The sequence below is a fragment of the Salmo salar genome, chromosome ssa20 (genome assembly GCF_905237065.1).
Source record: "Salmo salar chromosome ssa20, Ssal_v3.1, whole genome shotgun sequence".
In the NCBI taxonomy this organism is placed as follows: domain Eukaryota; kingdom Metazoa; phylum Chordata; class Actinopteri; order Salmoniformes; family Salmonidae; genus Salmo; species Salmo salar.
This window is the reverse complement of record NC_059461.1, coordinates 60,957,918-60,974,387: the sequence shown is the minus strand read 5'-3', so window position 1 is coordinate 60,974,387 and position 16,470 is coordinate 60,957,918. Positions and strand designations below refer to the sequence as shown.

General features: G+C 43.8%; 2 protein-coding genes across 6 annotated transcripts in view; both read left to right on the top strand.

Annotated features, from left to right (window-relative positions):
- Positions 1–807: 807 nt before the first annotated feature.
- On the top strand, positions 808–11,099 carry LOC106581001 (inverted formin-2). Of its 4 annotated transcripts, none has more exons than XM_014162646.2 (13): positions 808–1,133; positions 1,562–2,093; positions 4,654–4,715; positions 5,823–5,925; positions 6,198–6,283; positions 6,420–6,520; positions 6,876–6,946; positions 7,142–7,249; positions 7,340–7,410; positions 7,535–7,652; positions 8,057–8,221; positions 8,486–8,637; positions 8,811–11,099. In XM_014162646.2, the coding sequence occupies exons 2-13, from the start codon at positions 1,650–1,652 to the stop codon at positions 10,234–10,236; spliced, it is 2,907 nt and encodes a 968-aa protein (XP_014018121.2). In that variant the 5' UTR covers positions 808–1,133; positions 1,562–1,649; the 3' UTR covers positions 10,237–11,099. The 4 variants fall into 4 exon arrangements, with proteins under 4 accessions (XP_014018121.2, XP_045559676.1, XP_045559678.1 ...); XM_045703720.1 differs by having other exon boundaries at positions 1,472–2,093; XM_045703722.1 differs by having other exon boundaries at positions 808–1,138.
- Positions 11,100–13,709: 2,610 nt separating this feature from the next.
- The window catches only part of LOC106581003 (tripartite motif-containing protein 3), a 28,900-nt gene continuing 26,139 nt past the window's right edge, over positions 13,710–16,470 (top strand). For both annotated transcript variants that reach the window (XM_014162648.2, XM_014162650.2), the window contains exon 1: positions 13,710–13,888. The gene's annotated coding sequence lies outside the window, so the exon portion shown is untranslated. The remainder of the gene's footprint in view (positions 13,889–16,470) is intronic.

The window sequence follows — 16,470 nt, the reverse complement described above, 5'->3', positions numbered from 1 at the left end:
TGTCCTGGGAAATGTTCTTGTTACTTACAACGTCATGCTGATCATATTAGCGCACGTTAGCTCAACCGTCCCGTGTGTGGGGGGTGGGGCGATCCAGTAGAGGTTAAAGTATAATTTCCAGAGATTACTAATATTACTGTTCCCACTACATCAACAAAAAATACTTAAATAAATGTCATTTTGTCCTTGAAACATTTAAAGATGCACAATGCAGAAATCACTCTGCCATTTCATGGTTGCTAAAATTCTAATAGTTCACCTAATTTCAGTTTATGTGACAAAACAAGCAAGTATAGTGTAGAAAATCTAAACAGCTGTGAAATATTTTTCCCATAACCTTCAATAATATATTTTCAGCTGTTTGAAGCTGTTGTACAAAACCAAAAGTAAAAGATTCAAAAACGTTACTTAATAACGGGATGCATAGAAATGACACACATAGAACAGATTTACCGCTTCTTAGACAATGAGAATGACAGATCTATAACACACATTTCTACGTGAATTTGGTGGGGTCGCCCAAAAAGTGACATAGTGCAGCTTTAATTGAACAACTGTATAATTCGATTATTTCTATGGGGGACTGCTCCTACTTGGGAGTGCCAATATGGACGACCGGTGGCTGCAAAGCCTCTCAATGGCCAACATTTTGTACACACGATACAGGGTTTATATACATCTTTAGGCAGGTAAAGTTGCGACATGCTTTTACGTCTCCTCTGACACCTCGGTCGTCACGAGTTAACACAGCCACAAGGTTCTAATTATGGCTAAACCCCGCCCCTTTCTACAATTGATCTTCTTCAAATCTGATTTTAAACCTTAATCCTAACCTGAACTACACTGCTAACCTTATGCCTAACCCTGACCTTAAATGAAGACGAAAAAGCATATTATATACGTTTTGGAAATGTTGACTTTGTGGCTGTAAAACCTGACTTTGTGGCTGAGTTATCTAGTGGAAACCTAACAGCACTGGTAGCAGACCAGTGGTAGTAGTCAACTCAACTCACACGTCTTATGTTGAAGTTTGATGAGGAAGGCGGCGTACTAACTCATGGATTGAATTGAATTGTAGTTTTTGGTGTTTCAAAATTGTTTTTACTCTTAGTGGAACGTTGCATATCGAGCAGGTAAGGTAGGCTACAGAATCCTCTTCCCTTACTTTGAATGTTATAACACATTAGTAGCTTAAAGAGAAAACCTGATCAAAATAGGTAGCCTACTGTATTCAGTTTTTCTGGTGGATGTATTATTTTGATTTGTAAATTCATACACGTATTTTATCATTAGGCTGCTTTCAATGTCTTTCGAATTAAGCATTTGTTGATATGTTGTCTCATTTGAGCACTTCAGCAACAACTGTCATGAGGCTTGTTCGGTGCTGGGCAAAACAGTATAGGGAAGTAAGTTCTGCTGCATGCCTACCATGCAGTGTTAAAAGTTTACCGGTACCATTATTTCTTTACAGGAGGGATCAATCAAGGAAAAGGATTAAATCACCCTCTTCAATAACTGATTTTCAACACTAATCAAAGAACATTTCCGTGACACCTTGCAGGTACAAAATGGAGGTGATGATGAAGCAATAATGATGAGACCATGATCTGTTCCTGATCCTTGGTCCATCTAATTCCTTTCCACTAAAGATGGAGTCAGCAGTCACTCCACCACCTCCTCCTCCTCCACCACCCCCCCCTCGCCCTCCCACCTCCTCCTCCACCACCCCCCCTCGCCCCCCCACCTCCTCCCCCTGGTCCCCCTCCCCCCCCCCTGGTCCCCCGCCTCCCCCTGGCCCCCCTCCCCCTGGCCCCCCTCCTCCCCCTGGCATGGGCTTCGGGCTATCCAGAGGCCTCCAGCGCAGCGGCTCCAAGATGCGTAACTTCAACTGGGATGCAATCCCCAAACACGTGGTGGTGGGCAAACACAACATCTGGACGGAAGAGAAGACCCTAGGAGAGTATGAGCTGGACACTCAGAGGATTGAGGAGCTGTTCAGTCACAGCCAACATCAGGGACAGGGACAGGTACAGAAGGCTCTGAACAGACAGAGTCTCAGAGGCAAGCCAACCAACGGTCAGGGCACAGAAGTGGTGAGTTGACCTAACCTAGTGTACCAGGAAGCACTTCTCTAGTTTTATACTGGCAGCTGGAGTTGAATAGGATAAGTCAAGAGGTACCACAACAGCCGGAACCACGTCAGCTATTTTGCTCCTCGATCAGATACTGTATAAGTCTGCAAGGCATACATATCCTATCTGGTCCCAGCCAAGGCCTCTCCAATGTCATGCAAAATTCTGTCATTCTTTTCTTGCTCATGATTTCTCACCTGAGAGTTTGTTTTGAGCAGCTATACTTTCTGGGAGTAGACGAGAGACCGAAACAGTGTATTGAATATGAATATTTGTTCTGTTTATGACCAGAGATATTGGATATGTTGACATGTGTTCTTTAGAACCCTAATTGATTTTCTTAGGGAGTGTGTGTAGTGGAGTTGTGGTGTACATCATATCATCACAGGGTGATGTGTTGTTTTCCTACAGCCTTTCTGTTGTAACAGGCTCACTCAGGGAGTCATAGTGGCCAGGGTTAGGGTTACGGTTAAGGTGGCTAGGTGGAGGTTGGGAAATACATCAATTCCAGCAGCCCATGACTCTTGTTTATCTCCATGATGCTACTTTTTTGGGGGTCTGGGCCCTGGTCAAAAGTAGTGCACTATAAAGGGAGTAGGGTGCCATTTTGGAAGCAGTCTCTCTATTGGTGTGGGTCTGGCATGATTCTATGTGCGCCTCACTGGGATCAAACTCAAGTACATCAGGAAGCAACGATGTATTAGTGAAAATGTTGTGTTCAAAACAAACCAATCAGTATGAGCAAAGCTTGTAGACGATCTACCCTAATCTCTTTTTGTATGATTCATTATCATGCTGTAACTGGAAGGCTGTCGGTCCTTTCTGTCCACATAACTATCAAGTCTATAACATCATTTGAATGCCAACTGCCAGAGTGCTTGATTTAACTAAACTCTCAGAGAATAAATTGAGAATAAATATTTGCCCTCTGCAAGTAGCATTAGTTCACCATCATAGGCTATCTAATCTGATTTCTAGATAAGCATTAGTTCACCATCATAGACTATCTAATCTGATTTCTAGATAAACACTAGTTCACCATCATAGACTATCTAATCTGATTTCTAGATAAACATTAGTTCACCATCATAGACTATCTAATCTGATTTCTAGATAAACATTAGTTCACCATCATAGACTATCTAATCTGATTTCTAGATAAACACTAGTTCACCATCATAGACTATCTAATCTGATTTCTAGATAAACATTAGTTCACCATCATAGACGATCTAATCTGATTTCTAGATAAACATTAGTTCACCATCATAGACTATCTAATCTGATTTCTAGATAAACACTAGTTCACCATCATAGACTATCTAATCTGATTTCTAGATAAGCATCAGTTCACCATCATAGACTATCTAATCTGATTTCTAGATAAGCATTAGTTCACCATCATAGACTATCTAATCTGATTTCTAGATAAACACTAGTTCACCATCATAGACTATCTAATCTGATTTCTAGATAAGCATCAGTTCACCATCATAGACTATCTAATCTGATTTCTAGATAAGCATTAGTTCACCATCATAGACTATCTAATCTGATTTCTAGATAAGCACTAGTCCCCACACAACAAAGTGGTGAATAAGCAACACAATTCGACTAAATTAATGATCATCATTTTACTATGTATCCATTTCCCTTTTTCATGTGTGATATTGTGTGACTTATTGGAACTATGACATGTTCCTCTTAATGTTTCTCTGCTTATCAAACGTAGGATGTTTATGCAGCGGTGTTTCATCTAGTTATCCTTTGCTGTATGAACTGAAGGGTGGAGTCAATATAGCCTAACTATTCTTCATCAGTTTACCCAGGGAGAGTAAATTAAGCACTAATATTTGCTAATTGTTGCCATACAGTTGATATGTTTATGTATTGGATAATGCTACCTCTATAACAATGAACTGGGTTGTGTGTTCAGTTAAGATACAGTACTTCCCTTTCTGTAGGTGTCGGTTGGGATTTTACAGAACTGTTGTGAATCATTGTCCTGGTTTACAATGCTATTGTCATATTGACAAAGCTATTTTTGATCCTCTACTTGTTTGCTAGTGAAACCACCCTTCTATCACATTTAGGCTACCTTGGCAGTACAATAAAGGTCAAATGTGGAGCTATTGAAACTGGCCTTTAGTCTCTTACCTGTCCCTTGTTCCTAACTCAGTATAGATGAGCAAGACTTAGGAATGTCAGTATGTTGTCAGCTGTTGCAATAGCTTATCATGGGCTCTCAAAAACAGGTCGATCAAACCAGTAAAACCTTAACCGTCGGAATCAGTTGTTGTTTGGGGAATGAGGATGTATTTGTGATAAAGAAGAAGACTGTGTTTAAGGAAAACGCTAGGCTCCTGATAAACTCAACGCCTGTTATTGACCTTCTGATATCTAAACGTGTGTGTCTGTGTGAATGTGTGTGTTCTGGAATGACCAACTGATGTTGGTGCGTTTGTGTGTTCTATTTCTATTGACTAACTCATGTCTTCATGACTATGTGTCCCACCACCAGGTATCTATACTGAACTCCAAGAGGAGCATGAACGTTGGGATCTTCCTGAAACAGTTCAAGAGGTGTGTCAGAGAGAGGCAAAGATACACTGAATTCCAAATGGCACCCTATTCTCTAATTGTGCACTACTTTTGACCAGAGTCTGATCTAAAGTAGTGCACACTATAGGGAATAGGGTGCCATTTGGGACGTAATATAAACTGGAAGTGTGCTGAAGGTGTGGAGCTGTGGGTTTGTCAGAGCCACGTGTTTCAGGATAAAGATCACACAGTGGTTGAGTCTCAAATTGCACCGTCTTGCTATAGTGCACTCCTTTTGACCCCATGGGGCTCTGTTCAAAAGTAGTCCACTATATAGGGAATAGGGTGTAATTTGGGACAGCAAGGCTTGGTAGTCCTGAGGCTAGGCTGCTTGACATTCCCAGCTCTGTGTTTCTGAGGTACAGCAGCCTGTCCCAACAGGTTGACTCGACATGATAACTACTGCAGGAACAGTGCAAACAGGTCATTCCACAGATTAACTATTGAAACAGGGCATTAATGTGTTTGGAAATGGTTTTCTCTGAAGGCCCACAGTATTACTGTGTTATATATTACAAAATTACTACATGCATTGGGCTACAGTGTCTAATTTTCTGAAGATTCTTGGAGTACAGAAAACTCAAAAAACAATAAGCATAAAACAGTAAGACATAGAAGTATTATTATCCAAATGTTTTGTCATTAAAGTGGATGCACTTTTCTGTTTTCTGTTAAATGTATTTTTGTGTCAGGGCTTTTTTTCTTGTGCTTCTGAGGATAGAAAACATAGTTCCAGTTCAGCTGTAGTAGGTGTATACAGTATGTGTAGCAGGTAAGGGCTTGTCTATGGTTGGTTAAGTGGAAAAATGCCGTAAGAGGGTGTTCAACCAATGAGGTAAGAAGGAGCTTTGCTTACCAGGCTTAAAGAAACATGGCAACGAGGAAATGAGCAACACATTTAGAGACCCAACCCTAGAACATGAGTAATTCAGGAAAATAACCACATTGTGTAGTTGGAGATGAATGAATCACAGCTATTCTCCTTGACTAGTCCCCTAGGAGAACCTATTGAATGAATCAGTCGATGACGTTTCCAAAGTCATGTTGATTATAATACTGTAACTGATCAGTGTCTGTGTCTCTCCCCAGGCCAGTGGGAGACATGATCAACGACATCAGTTCAGGAAACGGCCTGAAATTTGGGACAGGTAAACTGAAGGAGCTGTGTAAGCTGCTGCCAGAGAAAGAAGAGGTACAGTACTTCACACAGCCTTTCCCAGTAGGCAAGCATAGATCAGGCCGCTGTCGCTTTGACACCCGTGTTCTGCATAGAGCAAACTCCAGTTCGACCACCATTGGGTGAGCTGAGGTTTGCCGCCAGCTTGCTGCCATTGTTGATGCTAACTACCACAGTGAACTGACCATATTTAGCTTGAGAGACAGTTCTAACAGTGTTCTCCCAAGTTACAACCCTTACCGTAATGCTGTGTCTTACTAAGATTGTTACCTGTTGTGTGTGTGCAGGTGAAGCAGCTAGTTGGGTTTAAAGGGGACCAGTCAGCTCTTCCTGAAGCAGACCTGTTTATGGTGTTACTTATCAAGGTTCCCAGGTGAGTGAGTGTGTGTGTGTGTGTTGAACCATCTACAAACGTCTAATTCACAGTTTTGTACAGTCTTGTGTTTTCTGTGTCTTGAATGCCTGTTGTGTTCTAGAATGTGAATCATTATTCGTGCCCTTTCTTTTAGTTATGAGGAGCGCCTCAACAGTTTGGTTCTCAAAGAAGAGTTTTTCCCGCTCATGGATGAAATGAAACAATCCATCGCCACCATGATCACAGCTGGAAAAGGTAAAGTTTGTGTCTGGATGTTATCTGGATCTTAATAAGGTAAATATGTATCTGTACTAAGCTCAACTGTCTCATCTGTCTGTCTGTCTCGTCTGTCTGTCTCGTCTGTCTGTCTGTCTGTCTGTCTGTCTGTCTGTCTGTCTGTCTGTCTGTCTCGTCTGTCTGTCTCATCTGTCTGTCTGTCTGTCTGTCTGTCTGCTCTTCTGTCTGTCTGTCTGTCTGTCTGTCTCGTCTGTCTGTCTCATGTCGTCTGTCTGTCTGTCTCGTCTGTCTGTCTGTCTGTCTGTCTGTCTGTCTGTCTGTCTGTCTGTCTGTCTGTCTGTCTGTCTGTCTGTCTGTCTGTCTGTCTCTCCAGAGCTGTTAGAGTGTGACGATCTACACTCTGTGATCCGCCTGGTGCTGAAGACGGGAAACTACATGAATGCTGTGAGTGGAAAACAATGATATCATAGATGATATTATATACTGTATACCTTTATCTATGGTGTAAACTAAGTTTTTGGCATCTGAAGCTTTGAGTAAGCCCAAGAAAAATAACTCATTTTACAAGTTTTCAATAATCCTCAGGTTAATTTGTCAGCCTGTCTGACTGTCTCTCACTTGTCCTCTGTGTGTCCATAGGGTGGCTATGCTGGCAGTGCCATTGGCTTCAGGATGGCATCGCTACTGAAACTAGTGGACACAAGGGCCAACAAACCAGGCATGAACCTCATGCACTATGTAGTCATGGTAATTAGAACCCTTATTTAAAGCTCATCCTTTATCTAGAATCTTGTTTTTCTCCGATGCAGTAGTTGTTCATGTGTATGTCGATTGTAGCAAGCTCAGAAGGTTGATGTGGCCATGCTGAAATTCCCAGACAAACTCACACACATCGCTGATGCAGCAAGGTACAGAACACAATGTCTTACACACTTCAACAATATTTGCAATATTGCTGTTTGCCCCACAATACGGCATTCTATTGTATTGATTGTGCTTTTCTGTATTGAGTGATTGATATTGGTGTTGCAGGATCCATAAGGAGGACATAGAGAGTGAGTTTCAGAGAGAGGTGAAGAAAGTAAAGGAGGCGAAGGAGGAGGCGCAGAAACAGGAGGAGCTATGGGCTCAGATGGAGGACTTTCTCAAGGTGAGGTAGCCTGCCTGTGTATTCTCCATGCCTTTCAGATCTTGTATCGCTACTTTCCCCTATACTGTATACCTACCTATGTAATGTTTCCAGGGCCACAAGTTTTGCCTGACCACTTTACCTGAACAGGAACAACTCTGGGCCCTTTTTATAGCCTCAATAACCTCTGGTGGTGAATCTACATCTCTAGGACCAGTGATGAGGTTATTGATGTTTGTGGTCCCCTGTAGTTTCAGAAATGTAGTCCCAGACCCTAATGGCATCCTTTATCTTTTTACGTATAGTGCACTACTTTTGACAAGGGTCCATAGGGTTTTATTCAAAAGTACTGCACTATATGGGGAATAGGGTGCCATTTGGGACACAGCCTTAGTTATTTCTGTTCTGTGTGTGGTCCCTTGTAGGAAGCAGAGTGTCGTCTGGCTGAGACTGAGCTCTCTCTGCAGTCGCTGGGTTCAGTCAGTGACTTGGTGTCTGAGTACTTCTGTGAAGACCCCAGCAAGTTCAGACTGGATGAATGCTGCTCCATCTTCAACTCTTTCTGTGCAAAGTTCCTGAGGGCCATCCAGGTAAAAAACGCTTTAGAAAGTAGTCTACATGCTCCTTTTACATAGTGTTATTTATGCTCTCTGTATTACGGACTTTCATCTTGGCCCCCTTGGGAGCGTAGCTTTCCTTGTCATTCTTTTCTGTGTGAGGACTTTTGGTTGGCTTTTGTCTTCATTGAGTTACTCTTTTCTCTTTAGCCTTCCCTGCTTTCTTGGTGAAGTTCAGTGTTCACTGTCTCTGGCGTGTGTTATTGTGTTATTGTGTATTATTGTATCTGTGTGTAGGAGAACCGTGATCGTGAGGTGGCGGATATAAAGAGGAGAACCAGAGACAGACTGCTGAGTGATGCTAATGCTGCTAAACGCCGTTCCACCGCCACCTGCTCCATACGGGACAAGGACATGGAGGGTGTGGCCCTGGAGTCCGTACTACAGAAGTTAGACATACTTTAATTAATGAACATCACTCTTTTGAACTTTTCTTTTGAAATATAATCTGTTATTTTGCGATTTTCCTTTTGTATTGTATTTTGTGTTTTTCATTTTTTCTGTAAAGTGTTTTGTGACATTCATGTTTACTTTGAATAAAGTTTGATTTGATTTGATTTAGGTTCCTGACCAATCATGTGTCCCAAAGGAGAAAAGGCAAGGGCACACCCTCCTGCACCAGTAGCAGCCTATCAAAGGTCCCCATTCAAGCAAACCTCCCCTCGGCAGAACAGGGAAACCAAGGTTCTGTTAAGGCCACAGAGGTGTGTAAGGAGAATGAGTGGAACTCGGCCAGAGACCTGACTGGGACCTCTCAGAGCGACCAGAAGGACCAGTCCCACAGCAAGAAGAACTGGAAAGAGAACATGGTTCCAAATCCAGAGGAGACACAGCAAAACCCTAAGAAACCAGAGCAGAACCACAGAGGTTCTAGTTCTGGTTCTACACAGCCTACCAGGAGAACCGGTAGCAGCAGCTCCTCCACAGGTAGACCCATCTCAGTGACGATGAAGGACAAGGAGGAAGAGGAGGAGGAGGGAAATGAGGAAGAAGCCCAGAAGTTGCGTGAAGTGTCCAGGAAGGTTCTGAGGTATCAGAGCAGCCGTGGTAGTCTTTCGTCTGGGGAGTACGGCCTGGAGCAGCAGAAGTCTCCTAATGCCACCAATAATAATAATAACACCTCCACAAGATCACCCAACGCTACGAACACTAATGCTATATCCTCCCCCATCTCCACCATCACCTCCACCTCCCCTCACCAGGTGACCTTCCAAGAGGACAGACAGCGGCTGCTGGGGGATGCATGTAGAGGCAGCGAGAGTCTGGCTAGATACCTCCTCAACCCTCACCTCTCCCCCAAGGGAATACTCACCCGCAGACACACCTTCACCCTCCTCCCAAAAGCCCCTCCTACTGAGGAAGAGGAGGAGGATGATCTGTTCACTTTTCCTACTACTCCTACTCTGGGGGTCATAGGGAGGATGAAGTCAGTAGACACTGGTCTGATGTCCCCGAAACACAGAGCCTCTGGAGAACCTAACCTCACCAAACTCCCTGGCCACTCTGAGAAGTCTTGTGTCCAAGACCTGGTGTCTAAGAGCCCCATGTCAAAACACAACGTCTTGGCAACAAGTCTCAACATCCCCAGGGACTCTGAAAACAGAGGCTTGGTGGTACCCACCACCCCTCGCCACTGTGAGACATCTGGTGTCCAGCAGGACAAGGTGTCCAACATCTTGTCAGCAGCAGAGAGACCTACACACGTAGAGCTAGGAGAGCTGAACCAGGACAAGAGCTCCTCTATAGTCAAGACAAAACCTCCCCCCTTACACCTAGAACTCAACCACAACCAGGATGAGGAGATAAAGGAGTTTTCTCCCACCCCTCTCCAGACACTCGTCTCCCAGAAACCCAAGCAGGCTGACCCTCCTCAGAGCCCCAAACACAATATGGATAACCCTGCTAAGAGCCCGAAGCCCAAACCTTCAGAGAGCAATGGATTCATGTCTTTCTTTAAACGCCTGAGAGAGAGGAGCAGGCCAATGTGAGGAACCTGGTGTCCAAGACCGGGTGTCCAAGAGTGTCAGCAGAGAGACCTACACACATAGAGCTGAACCAGGAGAAGTGGACAAAGGAGTCTGTCCTGGACAAGCCCTGAGCCCAAACCAGATGGCTATGGATTCATGTCTTTCTTTGAACAACTGGGAAAGAAGAGCAAGCCTTGCTAACAACAAGGATATAGACTCTAGAGGTGCTCTAGACTCGTGATTCATCTATTTATTCAGATCCAGACTACTCAGACAGATGTTACATTGCCCTATGGACTATTGAATATATTTATATCCATCCATTGATTTTATAAAGGTTTAATTCAAGGGAACTGTTGAAGTGGATTTGTAGTGTAAAATAATGATCTGTTGGGACTGGGAGAATGTGTCCAAAAGACAAATGTAACTTTATACCACTAGGTGGCAGAGTGCAACAACGCCACATGAAGCGTGCTGTTGGCCACCAACAAATCACTGTTTAGTTGTTGTGCCACCTCATATTCCAACACAGAAGACCATGACACTTATTGTAATATTGTTGCCATTGTCTTTAATAATAGTGATATATTTACATCAGTATTCTTCTGACTAAATAAAACCACTGTTGAGTGGAATGGACCCAATGTGATCTTTACCTTGGAAAATACTGGAACTATCTTTGCCATATACAGTACTATTAAATTATATTTGCCGGAGGATATACTGTAGAAATTACATTAAATGACAGGCGAGGGCCTGTAAAGACAAATACACAGTATTAAGATCAAAGAATTTCATGGACAAATCTGTTTAATAATAAAAGTGTTTTGCATTACATTTATCACATCATTTCAAATTTGTATTAAAGTGCTCCTCTCCTTAAAGTGTTCCTCTTCTTTTCCTCATTTCATATGTATGTACTGTATTATATTCTACTGTATTTTAGTCAATGCCACTCCGACATTGCTCGTCCTAATATTTATCTATTTCTTAATTCCATTATTTAACTTTTAGATGTGTGTGTATTGTTGTGAATTGTTAGATACTACTGCACTGTTGGAGCTAGGAACACAAGCATTTCACTACACCCGCAATAACTGCTAAATATGTGTATGGGACCAATAAAATTTGATTTGATTTTACAAACAACCAAACACTATTGTATTGCTCTTATTGGGGTCAGTGTTACAAAGACAGCCAGTCTCTTAGCCAGGCACAGCCAGCTGAATGGCAGGCAGCTCCATGGTGGGGAGGACGGCACTAATCCAAAACCAAGTTGTTGAGGTCTCAGTCTCAGAAATGAAGAGAGCCAGGCCATGGGCCCTTGTCAAAAGTACTATATAGGGAATAGGGTGCCATTTGGGATGCAACCCAAGCTACCAGCACCTGGTGGCATAGCACAATGGAGGGAGAGAGCAATGGACCCAGTAAGTACTCCCCAAACTGCTTCAGTGTGTGGCCCCCAGCACCCCAGCCTCCACCTGCCTCCCCAAGGATGTACCCCCTGCACTCCAGCCAGCCTGCCGCTCTGCCAGTCCCAGGGACCACCCTGCCTCTCCTGGCAGCCGGGGCCTGGGACTGGCCCCGGCATGAAGCCCCAGAATGTACACCATGCATCCCCCTCTGCACCATGTGCCCCCCCCCCTCCCCCTGCCTACTCATGCACCCCAGTCTGCCATTCTACCAGGCACAGGGACCCCCTGCCTACCCCCAGCTAGGCCAGGCAGGCCTGATCCCAGGGGGTGGGTGAGGGATTAACTTTTTGTGTTGCAGAGATCTCTGGGAGAGAGGAGTGAATGTGGCACTGTTTGTGACTTGAGTCGTGATGTATTATTTTGATAAACCTTTGTGATGATCCTCATGAAAAAACACCAAACGATACTAAAAACCACTATATTAAATCTTTAGCTTTCCAGAAAGACATTATATATTGAAAACTGTTCTGCTCTAAATCCTGCGCTTGATAAGCATACAAATAGACAGACAGATGCGTGGATAAGAGCTTCCATTATGTAAAATTATCAGAGGACAGTTATTGCTTGAACATTATATGCTTGCATTCTAAATGGGATCCTATTTCCTATATAGTGTACTACTTTTGACCAGAGGTAGTACACCATATAGGAAATAGGGTGCCATTTGGGACACAGAAGTTATGTATGTGTAGAGGTAGTCTGTCTCTGTTATCTACTGTACAGTCTGGTTTCTGCTATCTGTGGCTGCTGCTGAGTCTGCCTGTCTGTCTGGCTGCCATCTGGGCTGGATGCAGTCTCCATAGCAACCCCATCTCTTACAATGCAACCCTGACAGGGCCGTCTATGCCCACCCCCACCCCTCCTCCACCCCCTCCAAACCTGTGTCAGCATAAACACAACACCTCCTATTGCCACCATGTACATTATCTCCCTCCTCTCTCTCTCTTTGACTCCTTCTCTATCTTTCTATCTCCTCCACCTAGATGCACCAGTTTTCTAAACCCATCAAAGAACTTTATGGCTGTGGAGGAGAACAAAAGAATCGTGAGGATCACAAAGCCTTTGTTGTTGAAACACTAGAGATGATCCTGGACTGAGTCCCAAATGGCACTCTTTCCCTTAATAGGGCATCACTATATAGTGAGCTACAGTACTTACCCTATGGGCCCTGGTCAGAAGTAGTGCACCATATAGGGAACAGGGTGCCATTTGGGACGCCACCTCTGGTCTTATTGGGTGTGTATATTACGATGTGTGGATTGAGGTATTTTTAAACACCTCTTCTGAAAGCATCGCCTTGCATGTTCCACTGCACCCCACAAGTACCCCCATCCCTACCCCCAAACCCTAGCACCACCCTGTCCTCTTGCCTTTCACCCTTCAGGATACAGAAGTCCCAGCTGGTCTGCTCTACTGTTTTTACATCCCTCCATCACTCCCTCCACTTCTCTTCTCATCTCCTCATCCTGTACCAACTTTGCATAAAGATAAGCCATTTCTACTGTGGGTTTATCCAACCCCTAGATCTATTGTTTGAAATCTTGTTTGGAATCCTAGTCCTAGTTCTTTTCTATAAAGATCACCCCTCATCAGTTGCTCAATGGGTAGGCATCTAAATGATCTGTATAGAGGTCTAGACCATTAGGCTACCACTGAAGCTACATTTATTCATGGTAAATACAGTCATTAGGGCTTGGCCATTGTCTTCTCTACAGCTTCTCTATGTGTTCCTTATGTCTTAAATAGCATCCTGATTCAGACAGTCGGAGAACCAGAAGAAGCAGTGAAAAGCGTCCTTTGTCCTTTTATGGGCAGGGGGCGTGGTTAACAAAGGTCACACCCTATTGCAGCAGACAGTCTGTATCCTCCATCACATTCTGAGGATGCTCTACATCATTTATATCTCATTTACATACGATATACACCATTGGACAACTAAACTCCTCCCACTGCTCGCTAGCCAATCCTCCAACAGTCTTTGTATGGGTCCCGCCTCTCCCTCCCTTCCTTTCTCGTCTCCTTCGTCTCCCGGTCTCTCGCTCCTTCTCTTCCCAAACACAGCAGACCCTGCCCTTTTATTCCTTTCTCACCGTTCTCTCTGTGGATTCTGTTTTAACAAAGTAGGACTTAGACAATGGACAGCTCTATGTGTGGACTTGGATGCTGACACTTCTCTCTAAGGCTGCCTGGAAATTCATGTGAGTACAATCCTCCCATTCAGCCTCTCTCTCTCGCTGTCTGTCTTTCTGGGCTTTCTCCCCAGCCAACCGTAGTGCAGTGCCATGTCCAGGACTTTTCGCTACATATGGATGCAAGGAAGCGTTTGAATAATTGATTACAGTATCTCGTCTGGCATCTGCCTCAGTTCAATGAATCTCAGAACAGGAACAGCAGTGATTATTGACCACTAGGCTTCTACGGCTCTTCTATTCATAAGAGGGGGAGAATGGTACACGCACGCACACACACACACACACACACACACACACACACACACACATACACTTCTCCATTTTGGCTCCTGGCTGCTTGCTCTTCTCGGTGGCAGGTGGGCATCTATACTGCAGTCTATGGGCAGGGCTTGTGGCTGGAAGAGGTTACAGTATTTTGGAGAATTGATCATATATGTCTATATATGTTTGTTATGTTTAAATGTTACGCTCTTAGGAAAAAAAGGTGCTAAAATGGTTCTTCAGCTGTCCCCATAGGAGAACACTTTAAATAACTCATTTTGGTTCCAGGTAGAACTCCTTTTTGGTTCCAGGTAGAACCCCCTTTTTGGTTCCAGTTTTGGTTCCAGGTAGAACCCCCTTTTTGGTTCCTTTTTGGTTCCAGGTAGAACCCCCTTTTTGGTTCCAGGTAGAACCCCCTTTTTGGTTCCAGGTAGAACCCCCTTTTTGGTTCCAGGTAGAACCCCCTTTTTGGTTCCAGGTAGAACCCCCTTTTTGGTTCCAGGTAGAACCCCCTTTCTGGTGCCATGTAGAACCCCCTTCCACAGAGGGTTCTACATGGAACCCTAAAGGGTTCTCCTATGGGGACAGCCCAATAACCCGTTTTTCTAAGAGTGTATGTTAGGTAATGTTATGTTATGTAATATAATAATGTTATGTTTCAGTGTTAGGTAATAATGTTATGTTTCAGTGTTATGTATGGTAATGATGTTCTGTTGTTCCAGTGTTAGGTAATGTTAGGTAATGGTACTGTAAGCTCATACTGTCAGACAGGAACATGTGATTCAGCAGCTTAGATCTATGTTCAAGTCATTCTATGGCTGATCATTTGGCATTGTATTGTCACAGGGTTGGGTGTCTAGGTACCTCCCCTATCCTGCATCAAACATTATAGATGCCCAGTAGTGTTCCACAATGTTGATTGACTTTCTTAGTGAGATGTGCTTAAGTTTGTTGCAGTGCTGGGTTATGTTGGGTTGTAGAAGACTACTTTGGATCTGTGCATGTTTGACTACTGGGTAGACTGTGTTTGATGCTGTTCCTACTGCCTAAGGGTTGCATGTCTGACTGAGGGTTGCAGTCAGGTCTTATTTACGGTGGGAGCTGACTACAGCTAACAGCGGTTCCCAGATCTGTTAATATATTAGTGTGCACTATTAGGGCACTGAACACAGCTAACAACTGATCTCAGGTCAGTGTGTAGGGGAGCTGCCCACAGCCCTGATCTTGCTCAGAGCAAGCAGCCCTGCATGCGTTAAATCAGACATCAGCAGCCATGACACAGGCTGTTAGCTGTAGTCAACACCCACCGTTAATGAGACCTGACTGCAACCCTCAGTCAGACATGCAACCCTTAGGCATGGTCTGACTGGTTACAGGATGCTGTCACTACTACTACTACACTATTAATATTACACTATTACTGTAGTTTTATAATGTAATACTGTATACTAATACATAATTGTGCTGTGCTGTATTAATAATGGTATTAGTAAGAGTCTTTGCTGTAATTCCATGCTGCTTTATGGGAGATTAATAGACAATAGTGCATTGTGACTGTGAATGCTGTGGGTTTGTAGAAGAGAGAGAGAGAGTCTGGAATCTTGTTTGGAATCCGAGTTCAACCCCCGCCCCCACAGTGGCCTCCATCATTCTTAAATGGAAGAAGTTTGGAACCACCAAGACTCTTCCTAGAGCTGGTCGCCTGGCCAAACTGAGCAATTGGGGGAGAAGGGCCTTGGTCAGGGAGGTGACCAAGAAATGATAGAGTTCCTCTGTGGAGATGGGAGAACTTTCCAGAAGGACAACCATCTCTGCAGCACTCTACCAAGCAGGCCTTTATGGTAGAGTATCCAGACGGAAGCCACTCCTCAGTAAAAAGGCACATGACAGCCAGCTTGGAGTTTGCCAAAAGGCACCTAAGGACTCTGACCATGAGAAACAAGATTCTCTGGTCTGATGAAACCAAGATTGATCCCTTTGGCCTGAATACCAAGCGTCACGTCTGGAGGAAACCTGGCAAAATCCCTATGGTGAAGCATGGTGGCAATATCGGAATCGGCCCGATGTCTAGTTTACATTTTTACATTTTAGTCATTTAGCAGACGCTCTTATCCAGAGTGACTTACAGTAGTGAATACATACATTTAATTTCATGCATTTAAAAAAAAAAAAATGTTTTGTACTGGCCCCCCGTGGGAATCAAACCCACAACCCTTGTGTTGCACACACCATGCTCTACCAACTGAGCCACAGGGAAGAGTTTAACGCCAATGTCAAAGCTGACGTGCATACCTATATAACGTAGGTAGATGACGTAATGACGCCAC

Coding starts and splice junctions, on each gene's coding strand:
- LOC106581001 (XM_014162646.2), top strand. CDS start 1,650: ATGGAGTCAGCAGTCACTCCACCACCTCCTCCTCCTCCACCACCCCCC. Junction 2,094..4,653: donor ACGGTCAGGGCACAGAAGTG/GTGAGTTGACCT, acceptor TCCCACCACCAG/GTATCTATACTGAACTCCAA. Junction 8,638..8,810: donor CTGGAGTCCGTACTACAGAA/GTTAGACATACT, acceptor GATTTGATTTAG/GTTCCTGACCAATCATGTGT.